This window comes from Sinohyriopsis cumingii, chromosome 2 (genome assembly GCF_028554795.1).
Source record: "Sinohyriopsis cumingii isolate HCF-2022 chromosome 2, ASM2855479v2, whole genome shotgun sequence".
NCBI classification, from domain to species: domain Eukaryota; kingdom Metazoa; phylum Mollusca; class Bivalvia; order Unionida; family Unionidae; genus Sinohyriopsis; species Sinohyriopsis cumingii.
In genome coordinates, this window is record NC_142962.1 from 146,626,522 (window position 1) to 146,641,538 (window position 15,017).

Genomic DNA, 15,017 nt, shown 5'->3' on the forward strand with positions numbered 1-15,017 from the left:
TATAAATAGAAACCGAGGTCAAAAGCTTGAAAGTAGAACCAGCATATTTCTTGGAAATAGGGCAACTGCTATAAATAGAACATAATACTGTTAGGAAAGTGCATGTTAGTCAATGGACTAGCGTACTCTTATGTTGTAGTTACATAGAAGCCGTCTTTTCTAGAATATGGTCTGTGGGATTAACGGGATGTTAATAAGAATGAGAAAACAAATTATTAATTTTTTTGGAGGGGGATATACTGAAAACATGTAATCCAAATACATTCATTCGTAAGGCATAATTTAGTTGTTGTTGTTGTAGGGTTTAATGCCATTTTTCAGCACATGATTGGCTATACATGGCGGCCAGTATTAATGGTGGAGGAAGAGCCCAGAAAGAACCACCTACCCATGAGAAGCTACTGGCAAGCTTTCTCACATACCCACATTGGCCGAATCTGAGACTCGTACCCACACAGACAGAGGTGAGATGGCAGTGATCCGCAATGGACAGCGCTTTATAGACCACTCGGGGCCCTCGTAATTTAGTGAAGAAAAGCGTAATGATTACGCCAAAAGCATAATGGTTGGCATGTATGACTTAGCCAATCAGTAGAAAATCACCTAATTAACTGGTGTGGATCTCACCCATTATCGAACTCATCAGAGTTCTTAATGATATAAACATATATACCAAGTCTGATAAAAAATCAGATCTGAAATATGACTGCTAGAAGTATAAAATGCACAGCCAATCACATGTCCGATCAGATTATTAGTATGCATGGATCGAACTCATCCAAAATGTTCATGATATAAGCATATATTTCAAGTCCTACATCTTAATGATGTAAGACTGATCAGACTAGAAATATGGCCTCCAGTGTGGTAACAAACTCATAAAATCAGATGCAAGATTGCCTCCAAGAGCTTAATGATTTTAGTATATATTTTAAGTTTGATTAAAATCGAACAGAAATAAAGCCTTCTGAGTGGAAACAACATTTACTGATCATATGCAAATCACCTCACTAATATGCATGGATGTTGCTCATTACTAGACGCATCTGAGATTATGATGTATAAATTGATATTCCAAGTTAGTATGAAAATAAATCAGAAATACATCTCAGAGTGGAAACAAGGAATAGCTGACAGATGGATGATGCATGACTAACAACGTACAATGGAAAACATGATGCATGCAGGTTCATACAGTGGAAAACATGATGCATGCAGGTCCATACAATGGAAAACATGATGCATGCAGGTCCATACAATGGAAAACATAATGCATGCAGGTCCATACAATGGAAAACATGATGCATGCAGGTCCATACAATGGAAAACATGATGCATGCAGGTCCATACAGTGGAAAACATGATGCATGCAGGTCCATACAATGGAAAACACGATGCATGTGGGTCCATACAATGGAAAACATGATGCATGCAGGTCCATACAATGGAAAACATGATGCATGCAGGTCCATACAGTGGAAAACATGATGCATGCGGGTCCATACAATGGAAAACATGATGCATGCGGGTCCATACAATGGAAAACATGATGTATGCGGGTCCATACCGTAAACTCAATTGGCCTTACAGCCAGGTGAATGAAACTCCTTTTCCAATTCAGCTGCCTACTAACCTTCTATCACAAATGTTACTCCATTGTCAGCGATATTGACCACAACAATATTTTGCATATCAGACTGGTTATCCCCTGCTCCCACATCAACCAGCATATCTATACTGCCTGACAAGGAACCATTCTCACGCTGCTGTTTGACCTCTTTCAGCTGAGTCAAAATCTCTGACAAATTGCAAGACTGGAACAACCTGAAACAAGATAATTCAACACAATTCAAAAGATATTTAGTGAGTAAAAGGAAAATAAACTAAAACAAATTCTAATTTCCATGCTATAGATACATTTATATTTTTGACATGGTAACTCTATACAGATACTGCACATGATTCAGTCAAATCAAGATTTGGTAATGTCCCACTAGACTTTAGTCTGCACAGATTTATACAGGTATGTAACAGAATTTGTAGCATATAATTTCTTAACCAGCAGTACTGAAATCAACTGCAACAAATATTATGAACACAGTGATGCTGCATTTAAATAACAAATTTATATTGACCAGTACATCCCATTACAGCATTACTAATCAGAAAACACCCCCCCCCCCCAAAGTCTTACATTTTTTCCAATCAACAAATCTCCCAATGTGCTAGCTACTCCAAGGTGATCTCTGATGAGATGTGCTCTAAAGAAATCATCCTATTACTGCAAAAATTTAACAAAAATTGTGACTGTCTGCAGTATAGTATCAAATTAAAAAATAAACAACTCGGGAAATGTTATGTAAAGGCAACACATTAGTAGAAATGTTCAAAATTCATAAATTTAATTATGATTTTTGTTGTAGCAGAGCAATTAAATAATTATGATTTATTATACTTTTGTTCACATTACATGGCATATCTGTAGTTAACCTCATCCCATGTAAACTTAAATTATATACCCAATTTCTAGAAAGCACCTTTTACGAATCTGAAGGGAGGACAGGATTCATTAAGTAGCTTTCATGCATTGGATCTAAAAACCTACAATGAAAAGAAACTCTTCAGATGATGATATACTCTTAATGGGCCCCAACAATTTAGATGGCCTTTATTTATCTAATAGCTTTAGTCATGTGAAAAATTCTACTTCTGTGCTTAAACTATGAAACTGACAAGTTGTTGACAGTGTCTGGCATGATTTATGAACAAAAAGTACCAAAAAATGAACTGGAATTGGATATTAATGAATAGGATTTGATGACTTTCATAAATGTGTACATGTAAGGAAAATCCAAGATTTTTTTAATTAAAAACATTGATTACAGCGTTCCTTCCAATTGTTAAATCTTAATGCCTATATGAATTTCTTGAGTACATGTTTAGATAAGGGCCATTCAAATGTGCATTTTTATTAAGGGCATTACTATTCTGTTCCATAAAAAAATGGCAAAATAGTAATAGCTGCAAAGCATTTCTTCACATGGAAATGATGGATACATAGTGTATCTGATAAATCTGCATGCAGACATAGATAAATATTATATTCAAAAGCTTCTGTAAACTAAGAATCAACCACAACCATACCGGTAATATTTGTCCAATATGGAGACCACTGGATGCTCCATGTACAATTAAATATTACATACCTTACCAATTATACAAGGACTTTTAGCAGAGATTTCTGATAAAATGTACAGTTTGGGCATTGGACTTTATAAGAAAGCATACTGTAAGGAAGGTTTCACAACCGTGAAACACACATGTAAATAATAAAAGGTTCAGAGTGTGTCATCAGAGCTAGGTTTTTCTACGAAACTTCCAATTTATTATTTTAGAAGTGGAACTATCTATAAATAACCTCAGAATCACAATACCTGAGAATATCATTTTCTTGTTCAGCTGTACAACCTCTGCAAGACAGTGTCCTATCTAGAAGAGCCTGTTTAAGTAAAAATCATACTATAATCTGTGCAGATTCTAGTTAAAATTTTTAAATATAAAGCCTTTCTAATAAAGCATCATAAGATTAAAAAAGAAAATCCGTTTACTACCTGTAACTTATACAAGGAAATCCCTTTACGATCTGTAACCTATACAAAGAAATTCCTTTGCTAGCTGTAACATATACAAAGAAATCCATTTACTATCTGTAACCTATACAAAGAAATCCATTTACTATCTGTAACCTATACAAAGAAATCCATTTACTATCTGTAATCTATACAAAGAAATCCATTTACTATCTGTAATCTATACAAAGAAATCCATTTACTATCTGTAATCTATACAAAGAAATCCATTTACTATCTGTAATCTATACAAAGAAATCCATTTACTATCTGTAATCTATACAAAGAAATCCATTTACTATCTGTAACCTATACAAAGAAATCCATTTACTATCTGTAATCTATACAAAGAAATCCATTTACTATCTGTAATGTATACAAAGAAATCCATTTACTATCTGTAATCTATACAAAGAAATCCATTTACTACCTGTAACATATACAAAGAAATCCATTTACTATCTGTAATCTATACAAAGAAATCCATTTACTACCTGTAACATATACAAAGAAATCCATTTACTACCTGTAACATATACAAAGAAATCCATTTACTATCTGTAACATATACAAAGAAATCCATTTACTATCTGTAACCTATACAAAGAAATCCATTTACTATCTGTAATCTATACAAAGAAATCCATTTACTATCTGTAATCTATACAAAGAAATCCATTTACTATCTGTAATCTATACAAAGAAATCCATTTACTACCTGTAACTTGTACAAAGAAATCCATTTACTACCTGTAACCTATACAAAGAAATCCATTTACTATCTGTAATCTATACAAAGAAATCCATTTACTATCTGTAATCTATACAAAGAAATCCATTTACTATCTGTAACTTATACAAAGAAATCCATTTACTATCTGTAACCTATACAAAGAAATCCATTTACTATCTGTAACATATACAAAGAAATTCCTTTGCTAGCTGTAACATATACAAAGAAATCCATTTACTACCTGTAATCTATACAAAGAAATCCATTTACTATCTGTAACCTATACAAAGAAATCCATTTACTATCTGTAATCTATACAAAGAAATCCATTTACTATCTGTAATCTATACAAAGAAATCCATTTACTATCTGTAATCTATACAAAGAAATCCATTTACTATCTGTAACCTATACAAAGAAATCCATTTACTATCTGTAATCTATACAAAGAAATCCATTTACTATCTGTAACCTATACAAAGAAATCCATTTACTATCTGTAACCTATACAAAGAAATCCATTTACTATCTGTAATCTATACAAAGAAATCCATTTACTATCTGTAACCTATACAAAGAAATCCATTTACTATCTGTAACCTATACAAAGAAATCCATTTACTACCTGTAACCTATACAAAGAAATCCATTTACTATCTGTAACCTATACAAAGAAATCCATTTACTATCTGTAATCTATACAAAGAAATCCATTTACTATCTGTAACCTATACAAAGAAATCCATTTACTATCTGTAACCTATACAAAGAAATCCATTTACTATCTGTAACCTATACAAAGAAATCCATTTACTATCTGTAACATATACAAAGAAATCCATTTACTACCTGTAACATATACAAAGAAATCCATTTACTACCTGTAACCTATACAAAGAAATCCATTTACTACCTGTAACATATACAAAGAAATCCATTTACTACCTGTAACATATACAAAGAAATCCATTTACTATCTGTAACCTATACAAAGAAATCCATTTACTATCTGTAACCTATACAAAGAAATCCATTTACTATCTGTAACCTATACAAAGAAATCCATTTACTATCTGTAACATATACAAAGAAATCCATTTACTATCTGTAACATATACAAAGAAATCCATTTACTATCTGTAATCTATACAAAGAAATCCATTTACTATCTGTAACCTATACAAAGAAATCCATTTACTATCTGTAATCTATACAAAGAAATCCATTTACTATCTGTAACCTATACAAAGAAATCCATTTACTATCTGTAACCTATACAAAGAAATCCATTTACTATCTGTAACCTATACAAAGAAATCCATTTACTATCTGTAACATATACAAAGAAATCCATTTACTACCTGTAACATATACAAAGAAATCCATTTACTACCTGTAACCTATACAAAGAAATCCATTTACTACCTGTAACATATACAAAGAAATCCATTTACTACCTGTAACATATACATAGAAATCCATTTACTATCTGTAACCTATACAAAGAAATCCATTTACTATCTGTAACCTATACAAAGAAATCCATTTACTATCTGTAACCTATACAAAGAAATCCATTTACTATCTGTAACCTATACAAAGAAATCCATTTACTATCTGTAACATATACAAAGAAATCCATTTACTACCTGTAACATATACAAAGAAATCCATTTACTACCTGTAACCTATACAAAGAAATCCATTTACTACCTGTAACATATACAAAGAAATCCATTTACTACCTGTAACATATACAAAGAAATCCATTTACTATCTGTAACCTATACAAAGAAATCCATTTACTATCTGTAACCTATACAAAGAAATCCATTTACTATCTGTAACCTATACAAAGAAATCCATTTACTATCTGTAACCTATACAAAGAAATCCATTTACTATCTGTAACATATACAAAGAAATCCAGTTACTACCTGTAACATATACAAAGAAATCCATTTACTACCTGTAACATATACAAAGAAATCCATTTACTATCTGTCACATATACAAAGAAATCCATTTACTATCTGTGACATATACAAAGAAATCCATTTACTATCTGTAACCTATACAAAGAAATCCATTTACTATCTGTAACCTATACAAAGAAATCCATTTACTACCTGTAACCTATACAAAGAAATCCATTTACTATCTGTAACATATACAAAGAAATCCAGTTACTACCTGTAACATATACAAAGAAATCCATTTACTACCTGTAACATATACAAAGAAATCCATTTACTATCTGTCACATATACAAAGAAATCCATTTACTATCTGTGACATATACAAAGAAATCCATTTACTATCTGTAACCTATACAAAGAAATCCATTTACTATCTGTAACCTATACAAAGAAATCCATTTACTACCTGTAACCTATACAAAGAAATCCATTTACTATCTGTAACCTATACAAAGAAATCCATTTACTATCTGTAATCTATACAAAGAAATCCATTTACTATCTGTAACCTATACAAAGAAATCCATTTACTATCTGTAATCTATACAAAGAAATCCATTTACTATCTGTAACCTATACAAAGAAATCCATTTACTATCTGTAATCTATACAAAGAAATCCATTTACTACCTGTAACATATACAAAGAAATCCATTTACTACCTGTAACATATACAAAGACTTATAAGTTTCAAAAGTTGTAAATAACATGGCCAGTACTACTCTGCTAACAAGAGAGAGGTTCTTCAATTTAAAAATCTTGAAATATTTGTAATAATTTAATCATCAAAGATAGAGAAAATATTCAAAATGTAAATTTTTTATGCTTCTGTAGGTCATTATGTGCTTAATAAAATAAAAAAAAACATTTTTCTGGTAAAATGTGCTTAAACTGAATTCCCAAAATTTATCATTAAACTTAATGAGAAGTTATATTGCCTTAAATTATGGCATTACCTTCCTTGACCAGTTTGTTGTTATGTATGATGTCATTCTAGAATGAACTGACCACTCACCAAGGTAGTGAACTGACTGCATGGTCATTTCAAGTAAAATTGATGGATTTTGTGAAGCATGCAGTCAAAAGTTGCGAATGAAAACGAGAAAGTTATAGATTTCCTTTGTTCTAATTTTTAAATGAAGAAAGAAGCAGAAAATAGGGATCTACTACTCATGCTGCATCAAACCTGAAAGTCTGATCATATTACCAATGATTAAATCATTGCAAATCCTTCTCAGTGTCGAAGAAAGGATTCAGAGAGAGAGAGAGAGAGAGAGAGAGAAAGAGAGAGAGAATATTGTCTTTATAGATTTATGATGGAGAAATATGAGCAGCTAATATCAAGCAGAACTTGTACAAGTACTGTATTAACAGGGAAGGGGTTTTCATTTAAGGGAGGAGTCCTGGTCTTTCATTTGCCATTTCAACATTTCAAAGAAATTCAGTTTTTTTCCCTGAAGATTTATTGTCTATAATTTTGATTGAAATAGGGATATGCTGTATTTATTTTCTCAGTGTGATTTATTGTCTATAATTATGATTGAAATAGGGATATGCTGTATTTATTTTCTCAGTATGATTTATTGTCTATAATTATGATTGAAATAGGGATATGCTGTATTTACTCAGTATGATTTATTGTCTATAATTATGATTGAAATAGGGATATGCAGTATTTATTTTCTCAGTATGATTTATTGTCTATAATTATGATTGAAATAGGGATATGCTGTATTTATTTTCTCAGTATGATTTATAAATATCAGCCTGAAAATACCCTGACTCCACTTTTGCATTTCAATGCATAATATTTTCATAATTCATTCCAATAATTGTCCTTTTTCTTTTTAATTCTCAATCTATCATGACTGCATTGACTGTAGGTATGGCATTTGCTGCTTCAGTTTCAGACATTACCAAAGGATCAATGTTCATTTCATGATCGGCTACAATGTGTCAACACTATAATCTTTGAAATGAACAGAACAGAAAGTTTATTCAGTGCTTTAGGAAACCGGCCCATACTACATAACATAATAAACAGTATAATACACAGTTTATCATAAAGAGCATTGTCAATTACACTTGTTTAGGGGTTGATATTTATACTTTTTAGCAGCTCATCTGTTAGTTTAAAAGCAAAATACAAAAGTTATGAAACCTATAGTCTGAGTGGACATTAAAACTGTAAATTTATCTATTGAAGGGTTGATATAAAACATCTCAAGATATTTCTGTTTTAAATCAGTATAAGAAGTACATATGGTATTACATACAAAAAAATACTCATCTTCCACAGATTTAGTATTTTCTTTTTAAGACATAATTTGCAGGCTCTGATTTCTTTCAATTTTAGTGTGTCTTCATCACTCAAACATTACATAATGTTTAGAAACATGCAAACGCATTCAGTAAATGAAAGGTAGATCAAATGTTAAGAAAATATCAATACCCAATAACGTCTTGTACTGTACTGACTATAATAAACATATTTTGTAGAATTGCCTATTTTACTTGACCAGATCTGTAATGAGGAATCAAATAAATGTTCTTTGAGCATAATTAGAAAACTGTTTCTGTCACCTATTTCTTGTGCTAGCCATGCATAACCAAAACCACCAGAAAATAAAATATTTTTAACTTTACTGACCCATGTGTTTCTGACGGCATCGTCCAAATTTATTTTAGCATAATATATCATCGGAAAGGATATACGCTTGTCAACATATGTACAATTTTAGTCCAGTAATTTACACATCTGTACACATAAGTTATACTCAAAGGGTATCGTCTACATTCACCAAGACTAACATAATTATTCACAGTATTTGGTACATTAAGATATCTATTACAAAATCTGTGTTGAACTGCTTCTATTTCTAGTGAATATTCATACCTCCATATTTCTGAATTGTAACACAGTATTGGTTTCATCATAGCATAAAATATTTTAAATATATCCTGTACATGTAATGTTCCAAATATATGCTGATATCTAAAAATTCTAACTACTGCTTTCAATGCTTGTGATGCCAACATGTTTTCTGTCTTAGCCCAACTCAACCTAGACATGAAAAACAACCCCATATACACAGCTCCCTCGATAACTCGCGCCCAGATAACTCGCGATCCTGCTTATAACACAGTGTCCGTCTTGGCTCCTGATTTTTTCCAGAGAAAATGTATTTAAAATATCTTTAAAATATGCTGAACATGAAAAAATTACAACAAGAATTGATAAATTAAACCTTGATACATTGCTCGTTTTATCATCGAAAATGGTGATTAATGCCCGTAAAAATATAAACCATATTTTGAAATTTGCAAGTTCTAAAGAAGAATTAATTTCAGAAATCTCGAAAACACTTAATTACGCGTATTTGGACACCAATTTTTGATCTGGGACGCAGAAAATCACTGAGGCGGGAGTCCTCCATACGCATGTAATAGGTGCGCGGGAAAATTCAAAGATTTGCCGGTCCTGTTTCAGCCACCTGCTGTGTGGGAAAATGTGTTGATCAGTTAACTGTGCTGATATTTACAATGACAGAATTCAGTGACTGAAAGACTCTTTGATGTACTGTTGCCATTTTATAAGAGTACATTTAAAAAAAAAAAAAACATGATGCAACAGCTAGGCGGCTCAAAGGCTTTGACTGGCGGCTGAGTGAGAAAATGTGCTGATATTTAGTGATTGAATTCAGAGGCAGAAAGACCCAGTTTTAAAATCCTAGCGAGACCTCTGTTTAAAGATATCATATATTATGTAAGTTTTTATGATAAATAGTTGTCAGTATACTGTAAATAAACAGTCTGGTGAAATAGCGATCAATGAAAACTTCTGGTAAATGCTAACAGGTGGCAACAGAGAACGAAATAAACACCAATTAAATGTCTTCCTGTGTGAAAGTCACGTTCTAATCCTTTAATTCCGTTTCAGTGTAAACATTATAATCACAACATATTCTGTTCATTGAAAACATGAAAAGAGTCAATCGACCGTCACATCGAAACCCGTGAGTACTTCTGTGAGAACCTAATTACATGTACATGCCGGCTTTGTTTTGATCAACAACTTGGGGAAGTGTTTGTTGCATTAAAAAAAAAAATCGATTACAAGAGACCTGGGGTGCTGGATTAAGGGTCTTGGAGCTGCCTTTGATGTAAGGCAAAACAGTAACAGAGACAACGACGATGATAGTGACTTCGAATGTTTCAGTGAAACTGATGTCATTAATGCTGAGGCTGTTTGGGAGAAATTCGTACAGACTCATGGTCCTGAGATGGGCGTTTCTCTTGATGATATGGAGGAATGGATTTGTGCTGACAATGATTGCCCCACAGCCGAATACATGTCAGATGAAACTATAATTACTTCTATAAGGAACAAATTAGCAGCAGAAGACGATTCTAACTGGAGTAACACAAGTGTTGAAAGTGATGCAGACGCAGATGTTGCACCCCACCCCACCCCTCTGTACAGGAAGCAATCAAATATTTTGATATTGCCATAAGGTGGCTGGAGACCCAAAGTGTTGACTACGTAAAGCTCATGCAGTTGAGAAATCTGAGGGGTTTTGCTCGGCGGCAGAGAAACCAAGGAGTAACACACACAAAAAATTAACTGATTTTTTCAAAAAGTGAATTGATATTTGTCAAGCGTGGCACAATCGGCAAGTATTAACTTGTTCTAATTTACGTTGTTTTAAATTTGTAGACCAACTAAATATGTTAGTACTGATTAACCCTTGTTTTTTGTTTTCCATTTTACTTCTATCGCATTCAAATCTATCTATCTATCTATCGTTCGAGCGACACTGTTTCTCGAAAAGAGTCGATCTTTTGTCTATAAAAAACGTCTAATTTGGATCAAACAATAAAACTAGAATGTATCCAATTCAACATAAAAATTAGTGACGTAGTACACAATGTGTGAAGTGGTACACATGTTAAGCGAACGGAAACCACATGGAATAATGTTTTCGATGATCGCCTCAATATACTGTAATTTATCCTGAAATTAATGTTGTCCTATGAGGAAATAATAAAGTACACCGTTATGAAGAGATATTTATTCACAGTTAAACTCAGAACGATTATAAAGTGAGTATTCAACAGTATAATCTGCGGTCGATGTTTCTGGACCCCGATGTGAGCGAGTTATCGAGGGAGTGGTGTATTTATAAAATGACAGTTTTAGGTTTGCCCCTAGAGTATCAATACTCATAATTTTTCAGAAAACCACCATTCGGAAATTTAGCTTTGTTTTTGCTAGATTAATTTCCATTCCTGTTTCAATGCAGAATTCATTTAGGGCATTAATTTGTTGCTCAATACAGTTTCAGCACAATTAGCAGCATCATTCACAGACAATATGGCAAAGATCTCTGGTATATTCTGTGTGATCAAAATACCCCTATTGCACTTAGTTCGTAACTTTTGAACTAAATCATCAATAAAAAGACAAAAAAGAACAAGCTTAGAACACATACTTGTCTTGTTACCACACTGCAATTAAACTATCTGGTTAGTCTGTTTGGTGTTTGTACACAGCTTTTCATTAAATTGGTGAGTTCTTTGTTCAAATGTGAACTTTGTCATGTACCAATTTTTTTTGTGTGTGTGTGTGGTCATACTTTTGAATGTAATTATTTTGTAAATGATGCAGTAGAAACATATAATAATAACAAATATGAGGTTTTCAAGTACAGACAATTAAAAAACAGACTTGAACAGAAACCTGTATACTAGAAGTTTCAGGATTGAACAAAATAAGACAAGGAGAGATAGAGAGACACACACACACACAAACAACATATACAAACAGATTATACTCACAGCATGAAGCAGAAACTTGACACTGTTCTTCAAAAGACTGATACATCTACTGAGGTATTCAACAGACACAGTGTACCACCGTTGTATGGACCTCTTAGTGGCATCATCCACATGAAACTTCTGTTTGAGTAAAAACAAGATACACCACATCTAACTCATAAATGACTACTTATAAGAACCAATATAACATAAGGGCTATTCCAGCAAAAAGCCAAATGGGGGTGGAGTCAGAATGCAACCTTATTCTTTTACTCTTAGTATTTGTGGTGGTGCTTATATTTTAATTAAAGAAATTGTGGTTGTGTGTATTGTTTATCTTGGTTGATCTCATGAATAAAAATTTTATACTTACAAATACATTGTTGAACCATCACAAGACAACAAAAAAATAAGAAAATAAAATAAACTGAATTAATCATTTTGGGCTTTTTAAAACCAAAACCCATGAACTGTCAACATTTCCATGAACCCTGATACAACACAATTGAAAATTCAATGTTTCACCCATAAATGGGAAATAACTCAATCAGATCATCTCTGCTATTTCTGTGAAACAAACATATGCATGGTCCACATGACTGACTCAAAGTTGCAAATGGGAAAAAACTTGCAACACTTCTGGTGAGTCCATCAGCTCTATGCACTGTATCATCATTGTTAAAACCAAAGTGTATGAAGTTTGTTACCTTGTGGAAATAAACAAGTTGTTGGAGACAAATTAAAGGCATAGTAAATGGAGTAGCTGAACTGACTCAGTAACATACAATATCAGTCAGAGATTTGGGAGAATCGACTAAATAACATACAATATCAGTCAGAGATTTGGGAGAATCGACTCAGTGACATACAAACTTAGCATGATGGTACCAAATTCTTCAAAAGAATCCTAGCCTGGTAAGTCGGCATGACAATGACAAGCCAAGGCGCTTAACAGATAGTACTGCAGTTCCTGAAAGACACTTCTTGTCCTACTTCTACAAGCAGTATGATAGTTGATTAATATGCACAATTACAATCAGCTAAGGTACATGCTTATTCTGACAGAGATAACTGATTCCGTACCTCTGTGAGCTAGATGAAGTGTCTGCAGTAGATTCAAGTAAATCTTGCAGCTCTTGAGATCCCAATTTGTTCTGAGAAAATACATGCTGTGCTGCCAAAGATGCCATAAACCAAATAAAGGAACACGATTTGCTGGTTATCATTTCCAAAGTTATCTTGCCCAACCTGAAATATATTAGGTGTTTGACAAAAATGAAGCAAAAAGAACAGACTGGCATAAGTCAAACTCTTCTTAATACGTTTTTCAGTGCAGTTCTTTAATAAGGCCCCCGTGTTAAAATATGAGATTCACTTTGTAATATGATCTCAATCATGGCCAGTCTCTTAAAGTTGTGTCAGGAATCAGTAACCAGATTATGTACATGGTCAGCCTTTACTTTTTGTTATCCTAATGAATCTCTGTCTGCTCAACCCCTCTGATTATTTTAAATGAAGCCTGTTTTAGATATTTCAAAATTACGAGAACATCACTACCTGAAGTACCATGAGGCAAAGACATTAATGCAACATTCTGAGGATCCTGGTACTACATTTCCAATGTGGCTGTCTGTTCCTGACTTTTTCATCCCATCCGACAATATTCAGTTTATTAAAATCCTGACTTTCAAGGAAAGTTAAATGACATGGTTGGCACATTGTTGGTGAAATTTAAGCCCTTATTTGATCAGCAGGAGGAAAAGGACATCATAAATAGATTTTCATCTGGACTTGGCCAGTTCATTGTGGCTGAAATTATGATTGTTCTGAACAATTTCATGTAAAAAGAATCCAGAATCAGGGCAGTAAAGAGCAGACCTTCTGTTGTTGTCTGCTGCTCGAAAAGATAATAATGTTGAGAAGCAAACATTTTTCAGTGGTTTTGGTTATGAATATTTTCAGACTGTTGAGTTTATTATTCCAGGTTACATGTATATGTGTGAGAGTAACATGGGTCCATACATGTTTATGTGTGAGAGCAATATGGGTCCATACATGTTTATGTGTGAGAGCAACATGGGTCCATACATGTTTATGTGTGAGAGTAACATGGGTCCATACGTGTTTATGTGTGAGAGAAACACTGGTCCATACATGTATATGTGTGAAAGCAACATTGGTTCAGACATGCATAGATGTGAGAGAAACACCAGTCCATAAATATATGTGTAAGAGCAACCCTGGACCATAAATATATATGTATGAGAGAAACCCTGGTCCATACATGCATATATGTGAGAGCAACTCTGGTCAATACATGCATATATGTGAAAGCAACCCTGGTCCATACATGCATAGATGTGAGAACAACCTTGGTCCATGCATGCATAGATGTGAGAGCAACCTTGGTCCATACATGCATAGATGTGAGAACAACCTTGGTCCATACATGCATAGATGTGAGAGCAACCTTGGTCCATACATGTATAGATGTGAGAGCAACCTTGGTCCATATATGCATACATGAGAGAACAACCTTGGTCCATACATGCATAGATGTGAGAGCAACCTTGGTCCATACATGCATAGATGTGAGAGCAACCCTGGTCCATACATGTAGGATTGAAAGCCTACTTTCTTATAACACTGCCAATAACAGATGCTAGTGCTAAAGCTATATTTTTATGTTATTATGAAAATATGAGAAATTCTATGTCATCATTACTAATTGTCAACCAGTTCACTGATAAACTAACATATGGAAAGTCTTTATTTTGTGACATATGCAATATCAAATCTTGTGGGAAGTCATTATCTGCCGAACAAGCTATAATCACTCCCACACTGGTATTTTCTTGA

General features: G+C 33.1%; 1 protein-coding gene across 3 annotated transcripts in view; it reads right to left on the bottom strand.

The window, feature by feature from the left end:
• The window catches only part of LOC149806029 (protein Njmu-R1-like), a 42,874-nt gene that overhangs the window by 13,322 nt on the left and 14,535 nt on the right, over positions 1-15,017 (bottom strand). For all 3 annotated transcript variants that reach the window (XM_089950878.1, XM_089950880.1, XM_089950879.1), the window contains 3 exons: positions 12,180-12,299; positions 3,435-3,499; positions 1,634-1,824 (listed from right to left, as the gene is read on the bottom strand). In XM_089950878.1, coding sequence (XP_089807004.1) covers positions 1,634-1,824; positions 3,435-3,499; positions 12,180-12,299 — 376 coding nt within the window. The remainder of the gene's footprint in view (positions 1-1,633; positions 1,825-3,434; positions 3,500-12,179; positions 12,300-15,017) is intronic.